This window comes from Phoxinus phoxinus, assembly GCF_949152265.1.
Source record: "Phoxinus phoxinus genome assembly, chromosome: 14".
Taxonomy (NCBI): Eukaryota; Metazoa; Chordata; class Actinopteri; order Cypriniformes; family Leuciscidae; genus Phoxinus; species Phoxinus phoxinus.
In genome coordinates, this window is record NC_136889.1 from 1,464,512 (window position 1) to 1,489,744 (window position 25,233).

The window sequence follows — 25,233 nt, forward strand, 5'->3', positions numbered from 1 at the left end:
CCAGGATCTTCTCTCTCGGGCCGAGGCTTTACTCGCTGACGTCTCGTCCACAACCGTCTGTCGGAAACTCTCCGCTGTCGGCCGAAGACTTCTGTCCATCGAGTCCGTCGCTACTTTCCCAGGTTTGATCCCACAGTTGTCTCATAATGTGGCTTCCCACACACACACACACACACACACACACACACACACACACACACACACACACACACACACACACACACACACACACACACACACACACACACATACATGCACATATATATATATATATATATATATATAATCTCAGTATATATTTGATTGCTTGAAGGAACATACAAGATACCAAACAAACCTCCAAAAGATGAAGCTTAATACAATTTCAAGAAGACCAAATAACAGCAAACAAAGAATAAATAAACAACATAAACCGAAAGAAACGTAAAAAAAGGCGGTTGTCATCAAAAAATACCTTCAAAAGAAATTATGGGTTGATAATTAATCCAAAAATATAAAATTTAAACAAGTAAAATAAAACATCCTAAAAATAATGAATAACAAAAAGAATACATAAAAAAATATATATATATTATTTTATGTTTTGAACTTGCATGCCATGGGATCATTAATTGACATCAGAGAATAAAAAATAAAAATAAAAAATTTAAAAAACAATACAAGTATGTGACCCTGTGATCCGAGGATAATAAATAACAAAAAAATAATAATAATAATTTAAAAAATACTACAAATATTTTATTTGTCTCCCTGCATTTCCTGTGACCAATAACTGACATCAGACAATAGCAAAAAAAATTATAATTAAAATGTTATTTGTTTAGCTGCATGTCATGTCACTATTAACTGACATCAGACAGTAACACAAATAGTATGTGTGTGTGTGTATATATATATATATATAATGTATGTTTTTTTTCTGCATGTCATGTGAGCATTAACTGAGAACCGTGAACATGTTAATTGTTCGTTGTTAAATTATTGAAATATTCAGATAAAATCTCTTAAAGGTGAACTTCAAGTAGATATTTTAGTTTAAAGTGGTTTGGCTGACAAACCCGGTTTGTGAATCGCAGCTCTAGTATCTTGCATGTCCAGATCTTTCTATTTCTTCACAGATGGTTCCAGTTTCCATTTTCTGGACTACAAAACTTTAAGATCAAACTCTACAGAGACTCAGCGCAGCGCTCGTCCCATGACCAGAACCTCCTCCGGCGACTCGTGTGACGGAGAAGAGCTTCTGCTGAAGAGAAGAGGACTGGTGTGTAACGGGTCTCGCTGGCCTGGAGCTTCGGCTGGACTCCGGTACACACACACACACACACACACACACACACACACACACACACACACTGCAAACAATCATTTTCTTACGTATTTTTGTCTTTTTTCCAATCCAAATATCTAAAAATTCTTAAATCAAGATGCATTTACTAGATGAGAAAACTGACATAAGATATTATATTTAGTTTTCCGGGGAAATTAATCAAAATTAAGCGAGTTTTTGCGTAAAACAAGCAAAATTATCTGTCATTGGGGTAAAAAAAACAAAACATAATTCAAACAAAAACACAAGATTATTTTTCTGACCCCATTGCAGATCATTTTGCTTCTACACCACTGAAAATATAGTTATGTATATGATATTGCATTTCTGTCAACAGATCCTCCTAAATATTACACAAAAAAATTTTTATTCAGAAAGGCTTTTATGTGCTGATTATTTTTATATTTTTTAAAGTTACTGTCGTTCTCTTGTGTAGCACTTTGAGATTCTTCGTAATGAAAAGTGCGTTATAAATTAAATCTATTATTATCATTATTATTATTAATTCACCTTTAAATAATACAGCACTGTACATAAAACAGAATTTTAATTATTAATAATATAATATAAATTTAATTTAAACAAGCCAAATTATCTGTCATTGGGGTAAAAAAAACAACAACTTATTTTTCTGACCCCATTGGCAGATCATTTTGCTTCTACACCACTGAAAATATAGTTAGTTATGTTAGTATGATATTGCATTTCTGTCAACAGATCCTCCTAAATATTACACAATGCACCTTTAAATAATACAGCACTGTACATAAAACAGAAATAGCCTGAGAATAATAATACAAATTTTCTTCAACAGATTCAAATTTCTGTCAACAGATTAGGGCTGCATAACGATTAATCGCAACTAATCGTTTGCAGAATAAAAGTTTTTGTTTACATCATATATGTGTGTGTACTGTGTAAAATAATTATGTATTTATAAATACACACACGTGCATGTATATATTTAAAAAATATTTACATACATTTTTATATTTATATAATTATAAATACTTAATATATGAATATAATTTTTTTTCTTAAAATTATACATGCACACTCTAAAAAATGCTGGGTTGTTTCAACCCAATTTGGGGTAAAATATAGACAAACCCAAATGTTGGGTTAAAAATGTAATGTAAAAATTTAACCCAACGGCTGGGTTTGTCCATATTTTACCCAAAATTGTGTTGAAACAACCCAGCATTTTTTAGAGTGCATGTTTGTGTAGGCCTATTTATATATACATCATTATTATACACAGTACACACACATATATGATGTAAACAAAAACTTTTATTCTGCAAACGATTAGTTGCGATTAATCGTTACGCAGCCCTACGACAGATCCTCCTAAATATTACACAATGCACCTTTAAATAATACAGCACTGTACATAAAACAGAAATAGCCTGAGAATAATAATAATAAAGCATATTGACTTGGCCCTTCATCAGGGAAGACGAGCCCTCGCCGGACAGCAGGTCTCAGAACAGTTCTCCGGTGCACAGGAGGAGAGCCCTGAACCGGTCCTGCTCCGTCCCGGACTCCAACAACCCTCGGGTGTTCAGTCCGCCCTCACACACACCCGTCAGCATGCTGGTGTCCGACCTGTCCGAGATCAGCGAGGACGAGAGCTGGAGCGGGAGACTGCGGGCCAAACACACTCGGGCCGAGTGGAGCGGAGAGGAATCGTGTGTCCCGTCGGTGGACGCGGCGGTCGAACCGGATCCTCGTGAGACGGATCAGAGCGGCGCTGAAATCCTGGAGGACGGAGATCTGTGCGTCTCAAACGACGACAACACAACCATCCTGTCCCTGAATCAGGGATATCAGAACCAGGTTTGTTGTTGATGCAGAACGGACGAATTTAATATTTCCTGATAATTTACTCTCCCGCACGTCATCCGAGATGTTCATGTCTTTCTTTCTTCAGTCGAAAAAAGAAATGAAGGTTTTTGAGGAACACACTCCAGGATTTTTCTCCATATAGTGACTTCTTCAATGGGGTCCAGATGTGAGTTTCAGAGCAGCTTCAAAGTCTCGACTCGATCCCAGCCGAGGAATAAGAGTCTTATCTAGACAAACCATCCGCCATTTTATAATAAAAATAAACGTTTATATTATTTTTAACCACAAATGCTCGCCTTGCTCATCCACGACTTCACGCATTACGTAATCACGTTCAAAGGTCACGCGTGTCTCTGGTTCTGAAATGTAGAATAGGGTGAAAAACTCTCCAACTTCAAAATCATCCGACATCGCTGTTTTACCTTTTTATTTATTTTGTAAATAACATTTGACTTTCACGTTAATCGAGTCGAGACTTTGAAGCTGCTCTGAAACTCACATCTGGACCCCATTGAAGAAGTCACTATATGGAGAAAAATCCTGGAGTGTGTTCCTCAAAAACCTTCATTTCTTTTTCGACTGAATAAAGAAAGACATGAACATATCGGATGACGTGCGGGAGAGTAAATTATCAGGAAATTATTTTAATTCTGAAGTGAACTACTCATTTATGGCAAGACACTCAATATTGAGATTTGAGTCTTTTCTGTTCCATAACATATCTTCTTTCAGACTAGTGGAAAGAAAACATCCAAAATAAACATTTAAGTGTTTTAACCAGGGCCTAAAACTGACTTTTGGCTGCATCTGCCAATGGCTCGTGACTTACAAAAATGTACTAGCCATAAGCATGTTTCACCGGCCATGAAACAGTTTTTGTAAAAACAAGCAGTTATGACACCAACATTTTTGATACCAGTGAAAATTCACAATCCTCTATGCCAATATCGATGGTACAGCTAAAAATATTAACCTATGTAAAACATTATTAAAGACGAGTAGCAGTAGTTTTCAGGTATTTTTGGACATATTTTTTGTGAATTTGTGTAGAAGACGAGAAAGAGCTCAATTCAGTATTTACACGCTTTCTGCACTCGCTTCTGATGTTTGAGCGCACACAACTTTCCACACAGCGTTCAAGTAACGGATTGAGTTCTTTTTTACATCTTCTTGCACTTGAATATTTCCATTGGCAAGGTTTAAAGGGTTAGTTCACCGAGAAATGTAAACTCTGTCAGTAATGACTCTCCCTCATGTTGTTCCCCGTCAGACTTTCCTTCATCTCCGGGACACAAATGAAGATATTAGTGATTAAATCTGAGAGTGTCTCACTCCTCCAGAGGCTTCTAGTGTAATTGAAACTTGCCGGCCCAGAAAGTTAGTAAAGACAATGTTTAAAATAGTCCGAGTGACGACAGCGGCTCAACCTTAAGATTATCAAGCGACCAGAACACTTTTTGTGTGCAAAAACACACACAAAAATAAGGACTTTATTGAACTCTTGATGTTCTTCTGTGTGTTCCTCTGAGTGAGTTCCCGTAGTGTAACAGTGCAGCGCTTCTGGGTCGTACGTCAGAACGGAGGCTCGCTATTGGCCAGCATCACACGCATCACACCAGCGTCGGCCAATAGCGAGCCTCCGTTCTGGCTCACACAGAAGAACATCAAGAGTTGAATAAAGTCGTTATTTTGGGGTAGGGCTGTAAACGATTAATCGCGATTAATCGAATCCAAAATAAAAGTTTGTGTTTACATATGTGTGTGTATTGTGTATAATTGATTTGTATATATACATACACACACATGCATGCATATATTTAAGATTTTTTTTTAATTTATATATAAAATAGTTATATTTATATATAATATAAATCATATAAAAATATATATATGCTGTATATAAATGCAAATATTTCTCAAATATATGCATGTGTGTGTATTTATATATATACAAATCAATTATACACAATACACACACATATGTAAACACAAACTTTTATTTTGGATTCGATTAATCGTTTACAGCCCGACTTTGGGGGGGTTTTGCGCACAAAAAGTATTCTCATCGCTTGATAATCTTAAGGTTGAGCCGCTGTCGTCACTCGGACTATTTTAAACATTGTCTTTACTAACTTTCTGGGCCGGCAAGTTTCAATTACAATAGAAGCCTCTGGAGGAGTGAGACACTCTCAGATTTAATCACTAATATCTTCATTTGTTTTCCATGTCTGGGTGAAGTAACCCTTTAGACTCGCAGTGCTGACTGTCCCGCTCGTCGTTCACGTTTCTTCTCGTTCATGTTCTCACACAACACTGCGTTGTTGTTAGAATGAATAAAAAGCAGCTGGGGAAGAATGGTGATCCAGTTTTAGCACTTTGAAAGTGTAATAAAAGAAGTGTGCTGATGTAAAATGGATGAGCGATGTTGTCGTGTGTGTGTTTCCCAGTGGATGTCGCTGCGGGATCTTGTCTCTCGCTCCGCTCCGCTCTCAGTGAACGAGCTCTGGGCTTTATGCCACACGTGTCTCTCCACACTGCAGACGTACATCGACCTCCCGGGTCAGTGCCAACATCACGTCTTTACTCATGTATCTCGATAGCTAACCTGTGTTTTAATGCAACATTATGCAGTGCTTTGCTAATGCACATATGCATGTTTAAAAAACATTTTCTAATACTTATATGATTATTATGCATTAAGTGTTTGAGCTGTTTTTACTTCAGAGACCTGATGGAATATTTGTAGTTTTAAAATATCATTTGTCACACTGATGGAATGAAGTGAACATCAAAAAAGTTCAAACTTGATAATAAAAAAGTATAGAGAAGTGGTGACCAGTTACAGCATACAGCAATATACACTTTTCTATAAGCTTGCTTCTGCCACGGAGTAAAAAAACAGTGTCGATTTTTTTTTAGATTACATCTCACAATTCAAAGAAAGTAAGATATATAATCTTGGATTTATGAGAAAAAGTCATAATTGTGAGATACAATTTTTATTTCTAATTACGTGATGAACCAGCTTCCGTACTTTGTCTTGTAATTTCAACACTATGAAAATAATATACAATGTGATTAATGTAAAATAGACTTGACATTCCTATAAATTTGAAACTAAAATCTTGCATGTTGGACCAAGATTTTTTATTATTATTTACTATCATTATTTTCTCAAACAATTAAAATGGAACATTTAAAAATAATAAATAATAAAAATAGAACAAATACATTTTATTTTATTTTTGTTTACTTGGATGTCATGTCACCATTAACTGACATCAGACAATAATAAATAATGAAAATTATAATAAATGTATATTTATAAATGGTCAAATGACATACAGCTAAACAAATTTTTTTTATTAAAAAGACACACACACACACACACACACACACTTTTACCTGCATGTCATGTGAACATTAACTGTTTGAACATGCACATTTTTCTTTGTTAAATTATTGAAATATTCAAATAAAATAAAACTATTTTATTTATTTAAAATCTCTCAAATAAACTATTTTAGCATAAAGGCGTTTGGCTGACTTGACAATCCTAAGATTTTAACCTAAAATCTTGAATGTTGAAGCAAGGAATGTAATTTTCCATCTTCCCACATTCAGATGCACTGATAGTTTCAGCAACCATCACACTTTAATAAGAATAAAGGTAATATTTACTCCGGTTTGTATGATGACGTTTTCTCTGTGTTCATCAGACTATCTGTGTCTGGACTCGGTGTGTGTGGGCTGTGGAGGAGAGATGCTGTTTCTGAGACCCAAAGACTCCGGTACGAGCGCTAGCAACTAATGCACTCGTTAGGATTGAGGGACAGGGCTTTCTCTTCCTATCCTAGACTCAGGAACGCATGTCCTGCTCATATTAAAGATGCACAAAATCTTTTAAATCCAACCTAAAAACTCACTTTTTTAGTTTGGCTTTTTTCTGATGGTTTAATTATTTTGTATAATAAAAATAGATTTTTGCATCTTTCTCATATTAAAGATGCACAAAATCAAAACATTTTTAAATCCAACCTAAAAAAACTCACTTTTTTAGTTTGGCTTTTTCCTAATGGTTTAATTAATTTTTATTCCAGTGTGTTCTTTTGTTTTTGTACGCTTTGTATTTCTATTTATTATTATTTATTTTTCTCTTTGTGTGTAAACTGCCTTGAGAAGCTGCTTTAAAGGCGCTATATAAAATAGTTTATTATTTGTATTATTATTATTAACTCTGTCCTTCTCAGGCTCCTGTGATGCGTTTTTCCTGGCTCCTGAATTTCAAGAACATGGGATTGTGACGGAAAAGGTTTGTCACTATGGCAACCACTTTCTAGTAGTCACACGCAGTGTTGTGTGTTTAAACGGATGTGTGTGTTCCTCCAGGCATGTGTGTACGGGGTGGCAGCCGTCCTCTGGGCTTCAGCCAAGTTTAATTTGTCTCCCGATCAAAAGTTGGCCATGCCGAGGAAACTGAAGAGACTCCTGCTGGAGATGGCCAAGAGAACGCCCATCGAGAGACCGTCTATCGAAACCGCCAAAAAGGTGCTTGAGAACGATCATTCATTATTTATTCATTTAAAACGTGTTTTATAGAGTCATATTTTACTCCAAAACCTAGGATCCAAAATATAGGAGAATTATATTTATTATAAAGAAAAATAAATGAAATGAATAGTCTATTGTGCAGGAACTTTATATATATATATATATATATATATATATATATATATATATATACATATACATATACATATACATATATATATATATATATATATATATACATACATATATACATACACATATATTACACTAGTTTTTAAGTGTCTTATGCTCAATGCACAACAGTAAGAACAGTAATATTGTGAAATATTATTACAATTAAAACCATTAAAAAATATTTATAATACACTTTACATTAAGGGTTTATTAGTTAACGTAATTTACACGAATTGTATTAATTTACAGTGTGAAATATTATTTTTTTTGCAACGTTTATTAATAATCTTTGCCAATGTTATTTAATAAAAATACAGTTGTTCATTGTTTTTAATTAATTAACTAATGTTAAGAAATCCAACATTCAATTCAATTTTAAAAATGTATTAGTAAATGTTGAAATTGACAGAAGAATTATTGTTCATTGTTGTTCACGTTTAAAAACTGAGAGCTTTGAGTACTAGAAAAGTGCATTATAATAATAATTAGTTATTTACATGTTAACTAAAGTAAGTACTATGAACAAATGAATATGTAAATGAAACACAGACACACACGTATTATGTATAACATTAATGTGAAAATAATTATGTGTTAAAGTAAATAAATCCTGAATTTAATAATTCATTTTGGGCTGAATTGTCCTGAAAATAATTTCACAGTGTAATTATGGATGATTATTATGTAATAATTAATACATGGCAATTATGATGTAATTATTCATTCAGTGTTCAAATGAAAGACTTAATTTTCTTTATGCACTGAATGCATTTCTCTTTTGTTTTCTTCATCCAAACACACGTTCTGCTGTTTGCGTATGGTAATGTGGTTTATGTCTGCTGTCATACTTCAGTGTTGCCGTGACTACCTCTGCCGGCAGGGAAGTGATGCAGAGAGTGTGTGGACGCAGCTCATCAGCCGAGTTCATCAGGTGAAGCGTCAGGATCTGATCTCGTCTTCTCTGTTCTATAGAGTCTCTGTTCTCTGTGCGTTTCGTTGTTTCCTCCCATGGAATGTAATTGCAACGTTTTATCTCCAAATTCAGCAGCACGGTGGCTCAGTGGGATAGCTCACAGTCTCCCGTGAGAAATGACGTCAGAATTACGAGAAATATAGTCAGAATTGCGAATTGTGAGATAGTCAGAATAGCGAATTGTGAGAAATAGTCAGAATTGCAAGAAATAAAGTCTGAATTACGAGAAATAGTCAAAATTGTGAGAAATAGTCTGAATTTTTTGTAAATAAGGTAAGAATTGTGATAAATAAAGTCAGAATTACAAGAAAAAAGTCAGAATTGCGATAAATCAAGTCAGAATTGCGAGAAATCAAGTCAGAATTGTGAGAAATAAAGTCAGAATTGCGAATTGTGAGAAATAAATTGAGAACTGCGTGAGAAATAAAGTTAGAATTGCGAGAAATAAAGTCAGAATTGCGAGAAATAAAGTCAGAATTGCGAGAAATAAAGTCAGAATTGCGAGAAATAAAGTCAGAATTGCGAGAAATAAAGTCAGAATTGCGAGAAATAAAGTCAGAATTGCGAGAAATAAAGTCAGAATTGCGAATTGTCAGAAATAAATTGAGAACTGCGTGAACTAAAAGTCAGAATTGCGAGAAAGTCAGAATTAAATTCAGAATTGTGAGAAATAAAGTTGCAATTACCTTTTTATTTGCAAGCTTATATTTCGCAATCATGACTTTTTCTCGCAATCGAGAGTTTACAATCCTGAAAACAATTCAGAATTGCGAGTTAAAACCTCAGAATTTGTGAGAAAGTCAGAATTGTGAAATAAAATGTTGCAGTTTTTTATTCTGTGGCGGAAACGAGTTTCCATATTTGATCAACTGTGTGTCACAGAAACATTGTCCTTCTACCGCATTAAACATGTGATATCAGCGACACACACTCATCTCTGTCCCGTTTGCACATCTTTTATCTCCAGTTTCCAGATAGTCGTGAATTGATTTTTCATGAGATTTCTCAAAGGAATGCATTCGCTCAGAAGTTGATCTTTCAAATCTCAGGAGACTCTGTTTAAATATCAACTTTCCCACAGATGTTTATTCAAAAATTCTTTATACAGATAAAAATAGAAACAAATAAAGAGTAAATCTCATAAACATATTCCAGCTGTCAGTGCGAACGCTCTTCTGTAACTCTCTCCTGTCTGGATGCATGAACTTCGGTCAGCAAGTTTCTCATAACAAGCGTTTTTCCTTGAAGGCATTGGATGGGAATAGAGGTACAGAGGAACCGTGTTCTCCCGAGTGTGCTGAACACACACCTGACCCACACTTGGGAGACGTTCACACAGGTGCGAGTCAATCTGTCAATCTGCATTTTCAACATTTCAGATTAAACTCACAAAACCGGTCAAGAACATTTTCTGCTCACATTTCACCCTAAAACCAGGAGAGAAATTCTACTGCTCATAAAGAAAGTTATGACAATTAAGCACATTTAGCCACACATTCTTTGTAATGTAATGTGAAAAGAATCTCATATTATTATAATGTGGGGAAAAAACGAAATAATTATGTATATGCACTGATATTCAAAAGTTTGGCGTGGGTTATGCTAACAAGACTGCATTTATTTAATCAAAACTACAGTAAAAATTTTGAAATATTATTATCATTAAAAATATCAGTTTTCTGTGTGAATATACAGTAAAGTGTAATTTATTCCTGTGATCAAAGCTGAATTTATCATCATTACTCCAGTCTTCAGTGTCACATGATCCTCCAGAAATCAGCGTAATATGATGATCTGATGCTCAAGACACAGTTATGATTATTATCAGTGTTGAAAACAGTTGCGCTTTTTTATTTGTTTGTGGAAACCATATCATTATTAATTATTTGTTTTAAATGTGTGTGTGTGTGTGTGTGTAAAATGAGAATAAAAAAAACGAAAGAAAAATGGATGCATTACAGAAATGAGAATATGAGGGGAATGTGCTTTTGCTATTAAAATAGTTATATTGCAATTTTTTTTAATTAATGGTCCTAAAATAGGATTCTTTTTCACTATGTAAAATTTCTTATGTATCTGTGTTTCGGGTGAAATGTGATCCAATAAATGTTCAAACGTGTGTGTCGGCTGAATATGAACGCGCTTTATATTTGTGTGGTATTAATCTGCAGGTGTGTTTCTGTCTCAGGTTTTGTCCCGTTGGCCCCCGAGGGCCGGTTGGCCCCTGTAACTGGTCCTGTTCCTCATAATTACCCAGTATCCTCCTCCAGCATCAGCTTGCCCGAGGCCTTCACCTCTCCTGATACACACTTCAGCCCGATCGTCCTGACCCCGAACACACACTCTGAGCTGTAGGTCTACTGACGCGCTTTTATATACGTATATCCGTGATGGATGGACTATCCGCTTTCACTTATGTAACTTTTTTACACTAATATTTATGAAGTCTGCAATAATCTGACAATGTCTTCTTTATAAAGAGACCAACCTTAGGTCAAAGCGTTCATGAATTACAACATTTAGGTTCAGAACCGGGGTGAAAGTTTACCGTTTTAAGAAGAATTCACTGATATATTTCCCCCACGTTTTTTTGCGATGAATAAAGGCAGATTCGTGAGGAATAAAATCTGTATTGCAAAAGAAAGAATTGTGAGAAATAAAGTCAGAGTTGTGAGAATTAAAGTCAGAATTGCGAGAAATAAGGTAGAATTGTGAAAGAAATAATTGCGAGAAATATAGTCAGGATTGCAAAAAATGATCACAAATGCGAATTGTGAGAAAGTCAGAATTGTGATAAAGTCAGGATTGCGAAAAATAAAATTAGAATTGTGAGAAATAAAGTCAGAATTAAGAAAAATAATCACAAATGTGAATTGTGATAAAGTCAGGATTGCGAAAATTAAAGTCAGAATTGTGAGAAATAAGGTCAGGATTGTGAAAAGTGAAGTCGGTCTGAGCGGCGGGAAGTGAAGTCGGTCTGAGCGGCGAGAAGTGAAGTCGGTCTGAGCGGCGAGAAGTGAAGTCGGTCTGAGCGGCGAGAAGTGAAGTCGGTCTGAGCGGCGGGAAGTGAAGTCGGTCTGAGCGGCGAGAAGTGAAGTCGGTCTGAGCGGCGAGAAGTGAAGTCGGTCTGAGCGGCGAGAAGTGAAGTCGGTCTGAGCGGCGGGAAGTGAAGTCGGTCTGAGCGGCGAGAAGTGAAGTCGGTCTGAGCGGCGGGAAGTGAAGTCGGTCTGAGCGGCGGGAAGTGAAGTCGGTCTGAGCGGCGGGAAGTGAAGTCGGTCTGAGCGGCGGGAAGTGAAGTCGGTCTGAGCGGCGGGAAGTGAAGTCGGTCTGAGCGGCGGGAAGTGAAGTCGGTCTGAGCGGCGGGAAGTGAAGTCGGTCTGAGCGGCGGGAAGTGAAGTCGGTCTGAGCGGCGGGAAGCGAAGTCGGTCTGAGCGGCGGGAAGCGAAGTCGGTCTGAGCGGCGGGAAGCGAAGTCGGTCTGAGCGGCGGGAAGCGAAGTCGGTCTGAGCGGCGGGAAGCGAAGTCGGTCTGAGCGGCGGGAAGCGAAGTCGGTCTGAGCGGCGGGAAGCGAAGTCGGTCTGAGCGGCGGGAAGCGAAGTCGGTCTGAGCGGCGGGAAGCGAAGTCGGTCTGAGCGGCGGGAAGCGAAGTCGGTCTGAGCGGCGGGAAGCGAAGTCGGTCTGAGCGGCGGGAAGCGAAGTCGGTCTGAGCGGCGGGAAGCGAAGTCGGTCTGAGCGGCGGGAAGCGAAGTCGGTCTGAGCGGCGGGAAGCGAAGTCGGCCTGAGCGGCGGGAAGCGAAGTCGGCCTGAGCGGCGGGAAGCGAAGTCGGCCTGAGCGGCGGGAAGCGAAGTCGGCCTGAGCGGCGGGAAGCGAAGTCGGCCTGAGCGGCGGGAAGCGAAGTCGGCCTGAGCGGCGGGAAGCGAAGTCGGCCTGAGCGGCGGGAAGCGAAGTCGGCCTGAGCGGCGGGAAGCGAAGTCGGCCTGAGCGGCGGGAAGCGAAGTCGGCCTGAGCGGCGGGAAGCGAAGTCGGCCTGAGCGGCGGGAAGCGAAGTCGGCCTGAGCGGCGGGAAGCGAAGTCGGCCTGAGCGGCGGGAAGCGAAGTCGGCCTGAGCGGCGGGAAGCGAAGTCGGCCTGAGCGGCGGGAAGCGAAGTCGGCCTGAGCGGCGGGAAGCGAAGTCGGCCTGAGCGGCGAGAAGCGAAGTCGGCCTGAGCGGCGAGAAGCGAAGTCGGCCTGAGCGGCGAGAAGCGAAGTCGGCCTGAGCGGCGAGAAGCGAAGTCGGCCTGAGCGGCGAGAAGCGAAGTCGGCCTGAGCGGCGAGAAGCGAAGTCGGCCTGAGCGGCGAGAAGCGAAGTCGGCCTGAGCGGCGAGAAGCGAAGTCGGCCTGAGCGGCGAGAAGCGAAGTCGGCCTGAGCGGCGTGAAGCGAAGTCGGCCTGAGCGGCGGGAAGCGAAGTCGGCCTGAGCGGCGGGAAGCGAAGTCGGCCTGAGCGGCGGGAAGCGAAGTCGGCCTGAGCGGCGGGAAGCGAAGTCGGCCTGAGCGGCGGGAAGCGAAGTCGGCCTGAGCGGCGGGAAGCGAAGTCGGCCTGAGCGGCGGGAAGCGAAGTCGGCCTGAGCGGCGGGAAGCGAAGTCGGCCTGAGCGGCGGGAAGCGAAGTCGGCCTGAGCGGCGGGAAGCGAAGTCGGCCTGAGCGGCGGGAAGCGAAGTCGGCCTGAGCGGCGGGAAGCGAAGTCGGCCTGAGCGGCGGGAAGCGAAGTCGGCCTGAGCGGCGGGAAGCGAAGTCGGCCTGAGCGGCGGGAAGCGAAGTCGGCCTGAGCGGCGGGAAGCGAAGTCGGCCTGAGCGGCGGGAAGCGAAGTCGGCCTGAGCGGCGGGAAGCGAAGTCGGCCTGAGCGGCGGGAAGCGAAGTCGGCCTGAGCGGCGGGAAGCGAAGTCGGCCTGAGCGGCGGGAAGCGAAGTCGGCCTGAGCGGCGGGAAGCGAAGTCGGCCTGAGCGGCGGGAAGCGAAGTCGGCCTGAGCGGCGGGAAGCGAAGTCGGCCTGAGCGGCGGGAAGCGAAGTCGGCCTGAGCGGCGGGAAGCGAAGTCGGCCTGAGCGGCGGGAAGCGAAGTCGGCCTGAGCGGCGGGAAGCGAAGTCGGCCTGAGCGGCGGGAAGCGAAGTCGGCCTGAGCGGCGGGAAGCGAAGTCGGCCTGAGCGGCGGGAAGCGAAGTCGGCCTGAGCGGCGGGAAGCGAAGTCGGCCTGAGCGGCGGGAAGCGAAGTCGGCCTGAGCGGCGGGAAGCGAAGTCGGCCTGAGCGGCGGGAAGCGAAGTCGGCCTGAGCGGCGGGAAGCGAAGTCGGCCTGAGCGGCGGGAAGCGAAGTCGGCCTGAGCGGCGGGAAGCGAAGTCGGCCTGAGCGGCGGGAAGCGAAGTCGGCCTGAGCGGCGGGAAGCGAAGTCGGCCTGAGCGGCGGGAAGCGAAGTCGGCCTGAGCGGCGGGAAGCGAAGTCGGCCTGAGCGGCGGGAAGCGAAGTCGGCCTGAGCGGCGGGAAGCGAAGTCGGCCTGAGCGGCGGGAAGCGAAGTCGGCCTGAGCGGCGGGAAGCGAAGTCGGCCTGAGCGGCGGGAAGCGAAGTCGGCCTGAGCGGCGGGAAGCGAAGTCGGCCTGAGCGGCGGGAAGCGAAGTCGGCCTGAGCGGCGGGAAGCGAAGTCGGCCTGAGCGGCGGGAAGCGAAGTCGGCCTGAGCGGCGGGAAGCGAAGTCGGCCTGAGCGGCGGGAAGCGAAGTCGGCCTGAGCGGCGGGAAGCGAAGTCGGCCTGAGCGGCGGGAAGCGAAGTCGGCCTGAGCGGCGGGAAGCGAAGTCGGCCTGAGCGGCGGGAAGCGAAGTCGGCCTGAGCGGCGGGAAGCGAAGTCGGCCTGAGCGGCGGGAAGCGAAGTCGGCCTGAGCGGCGGGAAGCGAAGTCGGCCTGAGCGGCGGGAAGCGAAGTCGGCCTGAGCGGCGGGAAGCGAAGTCGGCCTGAGCGGCGGGAAGCGAAGTCGGCCTGAGCGGCGGGAAGCGAAGTCGGCCTGAGCGGCGGGAAGCGAAGTCGGCCTGAGCGGCGGGAAGCGAAGTCGGCCTGAGCGGCGGGAAGCGAAGTCGGCCTGAGCGGCGGGAAGCGAAGTCGGCCTGAGCGGCGGGAAGCGAAGTCGGCCTGAGCGGCGGGAAGCGAAGTCGGCCTGAGCGGCGGGAAGCGAAGTCGGCCTGAGCGGCGGGAAGCGAAGTCGGCCTGAGCGGCGGGAAGCGAAGTCGGCCTGAGCGGCGGGAAGCGAAGTCGGCCTGAGCGGCGGGAAGCGAAGTCGGCCTGAGCGGCGGGAAGCGAAGTCGGCCTGAGCGGCGGGAAGCGAAGTCGGCCTGAGCGGCGGGAAGCGAAGTCGGCCTGAGCGGCGGGAAGCGAAGTCGGCCTGAGCGGCGGGAAGCGAAGTCGGCCTGAGCGGCGGGAAGCGAAGTCGGCCTGAGCGGCGGGAAGCGAAGTCGGCCTGAGCGGCGGGAAGCGAAGTCGGCCTGAGCGGCGGGAAGCGAAGTCGGCCTGAGCGGCGGGAAGCGAAGTCGGCCTGAGCGGCGGGAAGCGAAGTCGGCCTGAGCGGCGGGAAGCGAAGTCGGCCTGAGCGGCGGGAAGCGAAGTCGGCCTGAGCGGCGGGAAGCGAAGTCGGCCTGAGCGGCGGGAAGCGAAGTCGGCCTGAGCGGCGGGAAGCGAAGTCGGCCTGAGCGGCGGGAAGCGAAGTCGGCCTGAGCGGCGGGAAGCGAAGTCGGCCTGAGCGGCGGGAAGCGAAGTCGGCCTGAGCGGCGGGAAGCGAAGTCGGCCTGAGCGGCGGGAAGCGAAGTCGGCCTGAGCGGCGGGAAGCGAAGTCGGCCTGAGCGGCGGGAAGCGAAGTCGGCCTGAGCGGCGGGAAGCGAAGTCGGCCTGAGCGGCGGGAAGCGAAGTCGGCCTGAGCGGCGGGAAGCGAAGTCGGCCTGAGCGGCGGGAAGCGAAGTCGGCCTGAGCGGCGGGAAGCGAAGTCGGCCTGAGCGGCGGGAAGCGAAGTCGGCCTGAGCGGCGGGAAGCGAAGTCGGCCTGAGCGGCGGGAAGCGAAGTCGGCCTGAGCGGCGGGAAGCGAAGTCGGCCTGAGCGGCGGGAAGCGAAGTCGGCCTGAGCGGCGGGAAGCGAAGTCGGCCTGAGCGGCGGGAAGCGAAGTCGGCCTGAGCGGCGGGAAGCGAAGTCGGCCTGAGCGGCGGGAAGCGAAGTCGGCCTGAGCGGCGGGAAGCGAAGTCGGCCTGAGCGGCGGGAAGCGAAGTCGGCCTGAGCGGCGGGAAGCGAAGTCGGCCTGAGCGGCGGGAAGCGAAGTCGGCCTGAGCGGCGGGAAGCGAAGTCGGCCTGAGCGGCGGGAAGCGAAGTCGGCCTGAGCGGCGGGAAGCGAAGTCGGCCTGAGCGGCGGGAAGCGAAGTCGGCCTGAGCGGCGGGAAGCGAAGTCGGCCTGAGCGGCGGGAAGCGAAGTCGGCCTGAGCGGCGGGAAGCGAAGTCGGCCTGAGCGGCGGGAAGCGAAGTCGGCCTGAGCGGCGGGAAGCGAAGTCGGCCTGAGCGGCGGGAAGCGAAGTCGGCCTGAGCGGCGGGAAGCGAAGTCGGCCTGAGCGGCGGGAAGCGAAGTCGGCCTGAGCGGCGGGAAGCGAAGTCGGCCTGAGCGGCGGGAAGCGAAGTCGGCCTGAGCGGCGGGAAGCGAAGTCGGCCTGAGCGGCGGGAAGCGAAGTCGGCCTGAGCGGCGGGAAGCGAAGTCGGCCTGAGCGGCGGGAAGCGAAGTCGGCCTGAGCGGCGGGAAGCGAAGTCGGCCTGAGCGGCGGGAAGCGAAGTCGGCCTGAGCGGCGGGAAGCGAAGTCGGCCTGAGCGGCGGGAAGCGAAGTCGGCCTGAGCGGCGGGAAGCGAAGTCGGCCTGAGCGGCGGGAAGCGAAGTCGGCCTGAGCGGCGGGAAGCGAAGTCGGCCTGAGCGGCGGGAAGCGAAGTCGGCCTGAGCGGCGGGAAGCGAAGTCGGCCTGAGCGGCGGGAAGCGAAGTCGGCCTGAGCGGCGGGAAGCGAAGTCGGCCTGAGCGGCGGGAAGCGAAGTCGGCCTGAGCGGCGGGAAGCGAAGTCGGCCTGAGCGGCGGGAAGCGAAGTCGGCCTGAGCGGCGGGAAGCGAAGTCGGCCTGAGCGGCGGGAAGCGAAGTCGGCCTGAGCGGCGGGAAGCGAAGTCGGCCTGAGCGGCGGGAAGCGAAGTCGGCCTGAGCGGCGGGAAGCGAAGTCGGCCTGAGCGGCGGGAAGCGAAGTCGGCCTGAGCGGCGGGAAGCGAAGTCGGCCTGAGCGGCGAGAAGTGAAGTCATAATTTTAAATTATAAACTGGGAAATTCTGATCTAGGATCTAATGCTCTTGTTTGTTTTTAAGGATTGTCTCTTTTGATGACATCACAGATGAAACTATCCCGCTAGAGCCAGAAGAGCCGGACGCGAGCGACGCCGAGGATCATGGGATTGAGGGAGTTTTCTCTACGGCGGATCATGAATCCGCTTATTCATCATCCTCCAGTTGTAAGACTCTTGTGAATTCAACGCCTCCAGTGATTACCCAAACAACCAATAAAGAAACGGACAAACAGCCAAACTACCCCACCCTACCATGTGACAACGGGATTTATAACAACTTCCTGTTACAGCAAGACCCACAGACAGGAAGTCTGACCCTACTTCCTGTTCAGATCGCCATGCTTCAGCCAATCACAGGCGTGCATCACTTCAGCGCAGAACCACTAAACATCAAACTACCAAAACCTTCTGTAAAATCAGACGCCACTCTCAGGAATGACCGCGCCAGTGTTTGCCATAGAGTTAATAACTCTACAGTGTCTCCTGAAAGGGTTTTGAATATTTCTGCTCCTCACTGCATGAACCACACACTGACTCTGTCGAGCTCGTGCTGGAGATGCTCGTGTCTGAAGCGTGTGTGTGACCTGATCAGAGAAGAGTTCACGTTTGACGGACACCTGGAGAACAGACTCGGAGATCTGCCAATGGGTAACCATTTTATATGCAAATCATTTAACTATTTTTTTATAACATTTAGACTTTTCTACTTATTTTACCATATTATTACAAATAATAATAATTCTTTTTTTTTATTATATTGAATTTTTTACATTTTATTTTGTTTATTTTATTATTATTACATTTTTGGTTGACTATTTTTAGTATTATTTTAATTGTTTTATTTATAATTTTTTTTCAATTGTATTTTGTTTTATTTATAAATTGTATTATTATAATGTTTGTTAGCCAATTTATTATTATTTTATTAGTATTTAAATTTTTACATATTAGTATTTTTGTATTGACATATACTTTATATTTCTTTCAGTTTTTTAAACATTTATTTAGTTTATTTTTACTTTTTTTTTTTACAATTTATTATAATTATTTGTGTATTGTTTAAATTTTATTTTCACAATTGTAAATTATTTTTTAATGAATATTTTTTGCACTTTTTTTACATTTTACTATTTTCTGTATTCTAATTTATTTAGTTATATTTTTCATTTTTAAATGTTATTTTGTGTTATTATTTGTACATTAATATTTTATTTTATATATATATATATATTTATTTTTTTATTTTTTTACATTTTATTGTTAAAAATTAAAATTCAGTTTAATGTACTTTACTTGCCTGTGTTAAAAATCACCCCCACCTCAACCTTTAATTCTGTGATTTATGTCATAAATTCACAGATTTTTCTAATAATTAAGTCCAGGGAAGCTCACTCTAAAATAAATAAACTTGGAAACGTTAGCAATGTTCCTCTGATCTGTGTGTAATAGGCCACATGTTTTCACACAGATTTAGCCTTTCTTTGCATGGTCTTGGCCAGCTCTTTGTCTGGACGAAGGACTCCCTCATGTCTTGTCTCTCTCTAGGAGAATACATCTTTTCCTTGAACAACCTGCGGTTTGACACTTTTTGCCGAGCAGTACGGGAGAAGTTCAGCGATGTGTTCTGGGAGCAGAAGTTGCTGTGTGACCTTCATCATCTGATTAACCTGTGAGTGTCATCATGAACCCGATCTTCTTCATTCCCCCAGCACCTGATTTACATATGCAGCATCTCTGTGATGTTCTGGACTCTAGATATGGCTGCTTTAGTTTCACACTGGGGTCTGCCAAAGCAAAATCATGCATAAAATACACTAGAATAATATACACTTCTTTCTTATTGTTTTTGCATGGGTTCAGAAAAATATACTTAATTCATAAACAAGTTTATTTTTCCTTACCTCATGGATAGATTTTTTTTCTGTTAAGCATCCATCAGCAGTCTATATCTTTAATATATTATTTCTTGTAATATTATCATAAATAATTAATATTATTTCATTGAAAGATTTTAGTTAGTCAGTCAGTAAGTAAGTGTGTTGGTTATTTGGTTAATTGATTAGTTGGTTGGTTAGTTAGTTGGTCAGTTAGTGTCTTGGTAGGTTGGTTGCTTGGTTGTTAGTTGGTTAATTAGTTGGTTGGTTAGTTAGTTGGTTAATTAGTTGGTCAGTTAGTGTCTTGGTTGGTTGGTTGGTTAGTTAGTTGGTCAGTTAGTGTCTTGGTAGGTTGGTTGCTTGGTTGTTAGTTGGTTAATTGGTTGGTTAGTTGGTTAATTGGTTGGTTGGTTGGTTAATTAGTTGGTTGGTTGGTTAATTAGTTGGTTAGTTGGTTAGTTGGTCAGTTAGTCTGTTGGTTGGTTGGTTAGTTAGTTGGTCAGTTAGTCTGTTGGTTGGTTAATCGGTTAGTTGGTTAATTGACCTATGGCTAAGCCACGCCCCCAAACGCGATGAGCCAATCACAGTGCGCATAGCTAACCCAATACACTCTCTGCTTCCACGTCCATTGAAATGCATTGCAGTTAGTCAGTTTTCATTCGTTTTTGTTTTTTCTTGTCATTTTAAGTTTAAAATGGTCAAACGGTGTGCATGGGGTACATGCGACTCTGACACTGGTATCCTGAGAGGCGACGACCCTTTCCCAAGCCACATCTCAACCGAGATAAGCGTCTGCTCTGGATTAAAGGAGAACTCTGGCGCAAAATGAACCTTTGGTCTAATTACACATTGTTACCTAGTCAACCGTTATCTGAGATTTGTTTTCATGATTATCGAATGTAAATAGTTTTAGCTCTAAAAACAGTTTAGCCTATAACGCTAGTATAACGCTAGTATATTGGGCATAGAGTAATGACAAATAAAAATCGCTTGTTAATACCACTAACAAGGCTTAAAATAGCCCCACACTAACACGGTAGCATAATGAGGGTCCCTACCTTCAAACCGAAGCATTGAGAACTGTGTAAGTGTCCAGACAGTTTAATAAGAAGATATTTTATACGTACAGTCAACTTCGCGTATACAGGCAGAAGCCATCTTTGAAAAACAGACTCTATCAGTCGATCTACGAACGCCGATCCAAGTGCGCTGAACTGTGTAGAATCTCATATGGTCCAGCGCACTTGGATCGGCGTTCATAGATCGACTGATAGAGACTGTTTGTCCGAGTGAGTGGAGGGGGCGTGGCTTAGCCATAGGTTAATTGGTTGGTTGGTTGGTTAATTGGTTAGTTAGTTGGTTGGTTAGGTGGTTATATCTGTAAGATAATATATCTTGTATTATTATTATTAATAATGAATATTATTTAATTGAAAGATTTAGTTAGTTAGTTAGTCTATAAACATTATTTTCTTAATCTGTATTTTTGTAGTGTTTTCCAGTAAAAATATCTAAACATCCTTAAAACGAGATAAATGAATAATTTATGTCTGGAGCACAGATGCTGTGCAGTGAGGTTAATACTTCAGCTTTAGCATTTAAACCCCAAATATGAGAGAAATAGTGATGATTTATCATTAGTCAATTCAAGTCCAGTCATCTTTATTTACGCATTATGCATTAATAATCAGTTTGATTTTCTGAAGGCTGAAATGGACCAACAGCCTGTGGCTTTGAATTTGAATTTTAGTCACATGAGAGCTTCTCGTTCTCAATAATCTTATATAACCACGTCCCTCCACTTATCATCCGCAATCAAGCCAGAATCATTTCAGGAGGAGCAGTTTTCCAGAAAGGTCCCTATGGAAACAGATGCTCCTGAAGTGAGTCCTCGATGCGTCGGGTCAGAGAGATCACACGGAGAGAGAGAGAGAGAGATGTTATGTTCTGAGACACAATAGTCTCTTTCTCAGTCACACATCAGATCACATGCTCTGAGAGGATCAGGCTGAAATGGCTGTGGATGTTACACACTCTCGCTGTGTGTGTGTTTAAACAGCAGTGCTGGTGTGTGAGGGGAGTGTGTGTGTTTAAACAGCAGTGCTGGTGTGTGAGGGGAGTGTGTGTGGTTAAACAGCAGTGCTGGTGTGTGAGGGGAGTGTGTGTGTTTAAACAGCAGTGCTGGTGTGTGAGGGGAGTGTGTGTGTTTAAACAGCAGTGCTGGTGTGTGAGGGGAGTGTGTGTGTGGTTAAACAGCAGTGCTGGTGTGTGAGGGGAGTGTGTGTGGTTAAACAGCAGTGCTGGTGTGTGAGGGGAGTGTGTGTGGTTAAACTGTAGTGAACAAGCCTCGGATCTAAAGTTGTTTTCTTATATCTCTGATAAAGCATAACGATCTACGGTAAGTGCTTTGGAGGAGAAATTGTTTAGTTGACACTTGAGTATTTATTTTGCCTATTTATTTGATTGATTTATTATAAATGGTTTAGTTGACTTATGTATTTATTTATGATAAAAGTTTTAGTTGACTTTATTTATGATAAATGGTTTAGTTGACTATTATTTATTTATTTGTTTGTTTGGTTTAGGTGAATATTATTTATTAATTTATGAAAAATTGTTTAGTTGACATTTATTTATTTGTAATTTTGTTTATTTATTTAGTTAACTTACTAAGTATTTATTTATTTATTTATTTATGATGTATAGTTTTGTTGACATTTATGTTTATTTATTTTTGGTTAGTTGATATTATGTATTTATTAATTTAATTTATTTTGTCTTGCCATCTGGATCTGTACTGCAAAAAATATATTTCTAAATCTGTATGTTTCTCATGTTTTTTTCCTAAACATCCTTAGAACAAGATAAATCTACTGAAGAAGCAAAACTGTACACGATAATATATCTTGAATTAACAAGGTTTTTTTTAATTGATTGGCAGATTTATTTAGTTAATTAGTAGACCTTGCTTTCTGTATCTGTGCGATGTGAGTTTTTTTTTAGCCATTGGTATATTTTATGATTTTAGCATAAACCTCTGTAATCTTGTTTTTTTTGTTAGTCAATTTGACCCTTCACAGGGAGCTTGATTGACAGGTGATCTGACCAATCATAGTTCGCCATCCGCCATTTTGTCCGACACAGTCAGGAGAGTTAGTAGATTAACATGGAGGATTTGAGCTTGAGAAGCGGAGTGTACTGACGTCTTTCCGCGGTTAAAACAACCTTCTGGTGTTCATTCATGTTTATTTGATGCTATAAATGAACTAGAAGGAAGAGATGATCGGTTCACGAGCGGCTTTAACTGAGGCGACACAGCGATCTGACACACACATTAAGAGCCACAAAACGGTATTTATTGTTTACATTTCTTTAAAAAAATGACCAAATGTTAAAGGTGAGACTTCGTTTAATATGTTTAATATCAAAATTAACCGAAAAGTAAGCTGGTCTGTGTCTGTCAGTGTGTTGTCGGTGTCCTCTCTGCTCCGCGTGTGTTTTTCACTGTGTGAGAACATGATGTGTGTGTGTGTGAGAGCGGCGTAGTTTGTCGGACATAGCGACAGTAACTAAGCGAGGCGGGTCTTTGCAAACGGTTAAATTGGCTTAGCTTGGATGTTATGAACTGTTTATTTTCTCTCTCTCTCTCTCTCTCTCTCTCTCTCTCTCTCTCTCTCTCTCTCTCTCTCTCTCTCTCTCTCTCTCTCTCTCTCTCAGAGTCTCTGATGATCAACCCACCTCTAATGCAGTGAACAGGGCACCAGTAGCTCTCCAGAGCGCCAGACGTTATTTTTCCAGTGAGGAAAACGTTCCTCTTGACCCCAGTGCAAAGCTCTGCTCAGATCGACCCGCATTCGAGGAAAACCAGCAGAGCCAGATCGAGAAAGAACTGACATGCAAACTTGATGAATTACAATGCAGAGAAACAGTAGACAGACCAGAGTCTGAGGAGACTAGAAAAGACACACAGGAAGTGACATCACAGGAAGTGACTTCACAGGATGACAGCAAAGGTAGGACCGCCTCCTCTCATCAACATGAAATGTTCTGGTATTAATCATGAACAATAATTAAGAACAATAATTTAAAAAACTGTTTAGTCGTTGTTTAAGGTGATGCAAGCTTTCTAATATGTTGTTCATATAGTAATTTAATGTATTGAAGGTTGTGGCAACTTTATTTATTGTTACATGTGCTTACCATTAGTAATAACAGTAAATTATGCTTAATTACATGCAACTAAACCAAACCCTAACCCTATAGTAAGTACATGTAGTTAATTAATATTACACAGTACTTAAATGTATAATTACACTGTAACAATGACACCTTAAAATAAAGTGTAAAGGCCATTGCACACTGAGTCCGAAATTCGCATTCGAACGAATTTTCGCACGTTAAAAAATAAATACGACCTCACGTTATGTCAATCACGCTTGCACACTGCCTCCAAAACTTTCGTAGAAACGGGTTCGATTTTCTGCGTTTTTCGCATCCGTAACAAGCAGTTTGAATGGTGCTTTGACAATTCAGAGCCACCGATTCACAAATACGAAAAAACGCTTACGAAAATTTCGGACTCAGTGTGCAATGGCCTTAACCCATATTTAATGAGCTGTTAATGCTGTTTTTTGTTGCCTTTATTATCTCCGTTCAGATGTTATAGTCTGATTAGTGTCAAGGAGTGATTTTGTCAGATTGAAAGCGAATATAAAAGATGGAGTGTTTTCCAGCGCTGCCAGGCACACACACACACACACACACACACACACACACACACAGAGTTGCCAGGAAACTGAAGTAAATGAGGGGAATTTTCATCCCTTCTGTCAGACACTATTCACTCCATTCTGCTGTTCCAAACACACGCAGTGATGCTTTCCAAAGTCTTTGTTCTCTGTGGCCTTTTCCTGACACACACACAAGTGCAAACACACACACACACACACACACACGCACAGTTCAATACACGTGTAAAACTCAAGTCAAATCACCTTTATTTATACAGCGCTTTTTACAGCACAGAGTGTTTCAAAGCAGCTTTACAGAGATAACAGGAAAATAATGCAATAAAGTTTGTTTCTAAAAGAAAATAGTGTCACAGTCCAGCTTAAGTAAGTTCAGTGATGTTTCAAATTTGTTTTTAAAAAAGTTATTCATTTAGTTCATATATATATAATGCTGTCAATGCAGGAGATCAATAATATTGTTGAATATGAAATTAAATGTTAGATGGATGGATGGGTAGATGGACGGATGGATGGATGGACGGATGGATGGATGGGTAGATGGACGGATGGGTGAATGGATGGATGGATGGATGGATGAATGGGTAGATGGACGGATGGATGGATGGGTAGATGGATGGGTAGATGGACGGATTGATGGACGGATGGATGGATGGGTGGATGGATGGATGGGTAGATGGACGGATGGATGGGTAGATGGATGGACGGATGGATGGGTGGATGGATGGATGGATGGATGGGTAGATGGACGGATGGATGGATGGGTAGGTGGATGGATGGATGGGTAAGTGGATGGGTGGATGGATGGGTAGATGGGTAGATGGATGGGTAGATGGACGGACGGATGGATGGGTGGATGGATGGATGGATGGACAGATGGATGGATGGGTAGATGGATGGATGGATGGGTGGGTAGATGGATGGATGGGTGGACGGATGGGTAGGTGGATGGGTAGATGGATGGGTGGATCGATGGATGGGTAGATGGATGGGTAGATGAACAGATGGATGGATGGATGGATGGGTAGATGGATGGACGGATGGATGGGTGGATGGATGGATGGATGGATGGATGGGAAGATGGATGGATGGACGGATGGATGGATGGGTAGATGGATGGGAAGATGGATGTGTAGATGGATGGGAAGATGGATGGGTGGAGGGGTGGATGGATGGACGGGTGGATGGATGGATGGGTAGATGGATGGACGGATGGATGGATGGATGGATGGATGGATGGATGGATGGATGGATGGATGGATGGGTAGGTGGATGGATGGGTAGGTGGATGGATGGATGGATGGATGGATGGATGGATGGATGGGTAAGTGGATGGGTGGATGGATGGGTAGATGGATGGGTAGATGGATGG

General features: G+C 43.5%; 1 protein-coding gene across 1 annotated transcript in view; it reads left to right on the top strand.

The window, feature by feature from the left end:
* kndc1 (kinase non-catalytic C-lobe domain containing 1) overlaps positions 1-25,233 on the top strand; it is an 89,335-nt gene that overhangs the window by 28,522 nt on the left and 35,580 nt on the right. Inside the window, exons 5-17 of the mRNA XM_079635352.1 lie at positions 5-122; positions 1,119-1,305; positions 2,782-3,166; positions 5,623-5,734; positions 6,895-6,966; positions 7,426-7,487; positions 7,565-7,723; positions 8,754-8,831; positions 10,122-10,212; positions 11,062-11,224; positions 17,262-17,887; positions 18,785-18,908; positions 22,831-23,126. Coding sequence (XP_079491478.1) covers positions 5-122; positions 1,119-1,305; positions 2,782-3,166; positions 5,623-5,734; positions 6,895-6,966; positions 7,426-7,487; positions 7,565-7,723; positions 8,754-8,831; positions 10,122-10,212; positions 11,062-11,224; positions 17,262-17,887; positions 18,785-18,908; positions 22,831-23,126 — 2,473 coding nt within the window. The remainder of the gene's footprint in view (positions 1-4; positions 123-1,118; positions 1,306-2,781; positions 3,167-5,622; positions 5,735-6,894; positions 6,967-7,425; positions 7,488-7,564; positions 7,724-8,753; positions 8,832-10,121; positions 10,213-11,061; positions 11,225-17,261; positions 17,888-18,784; positions 18,909-22,830; positions 23,127-25,233) is intronic.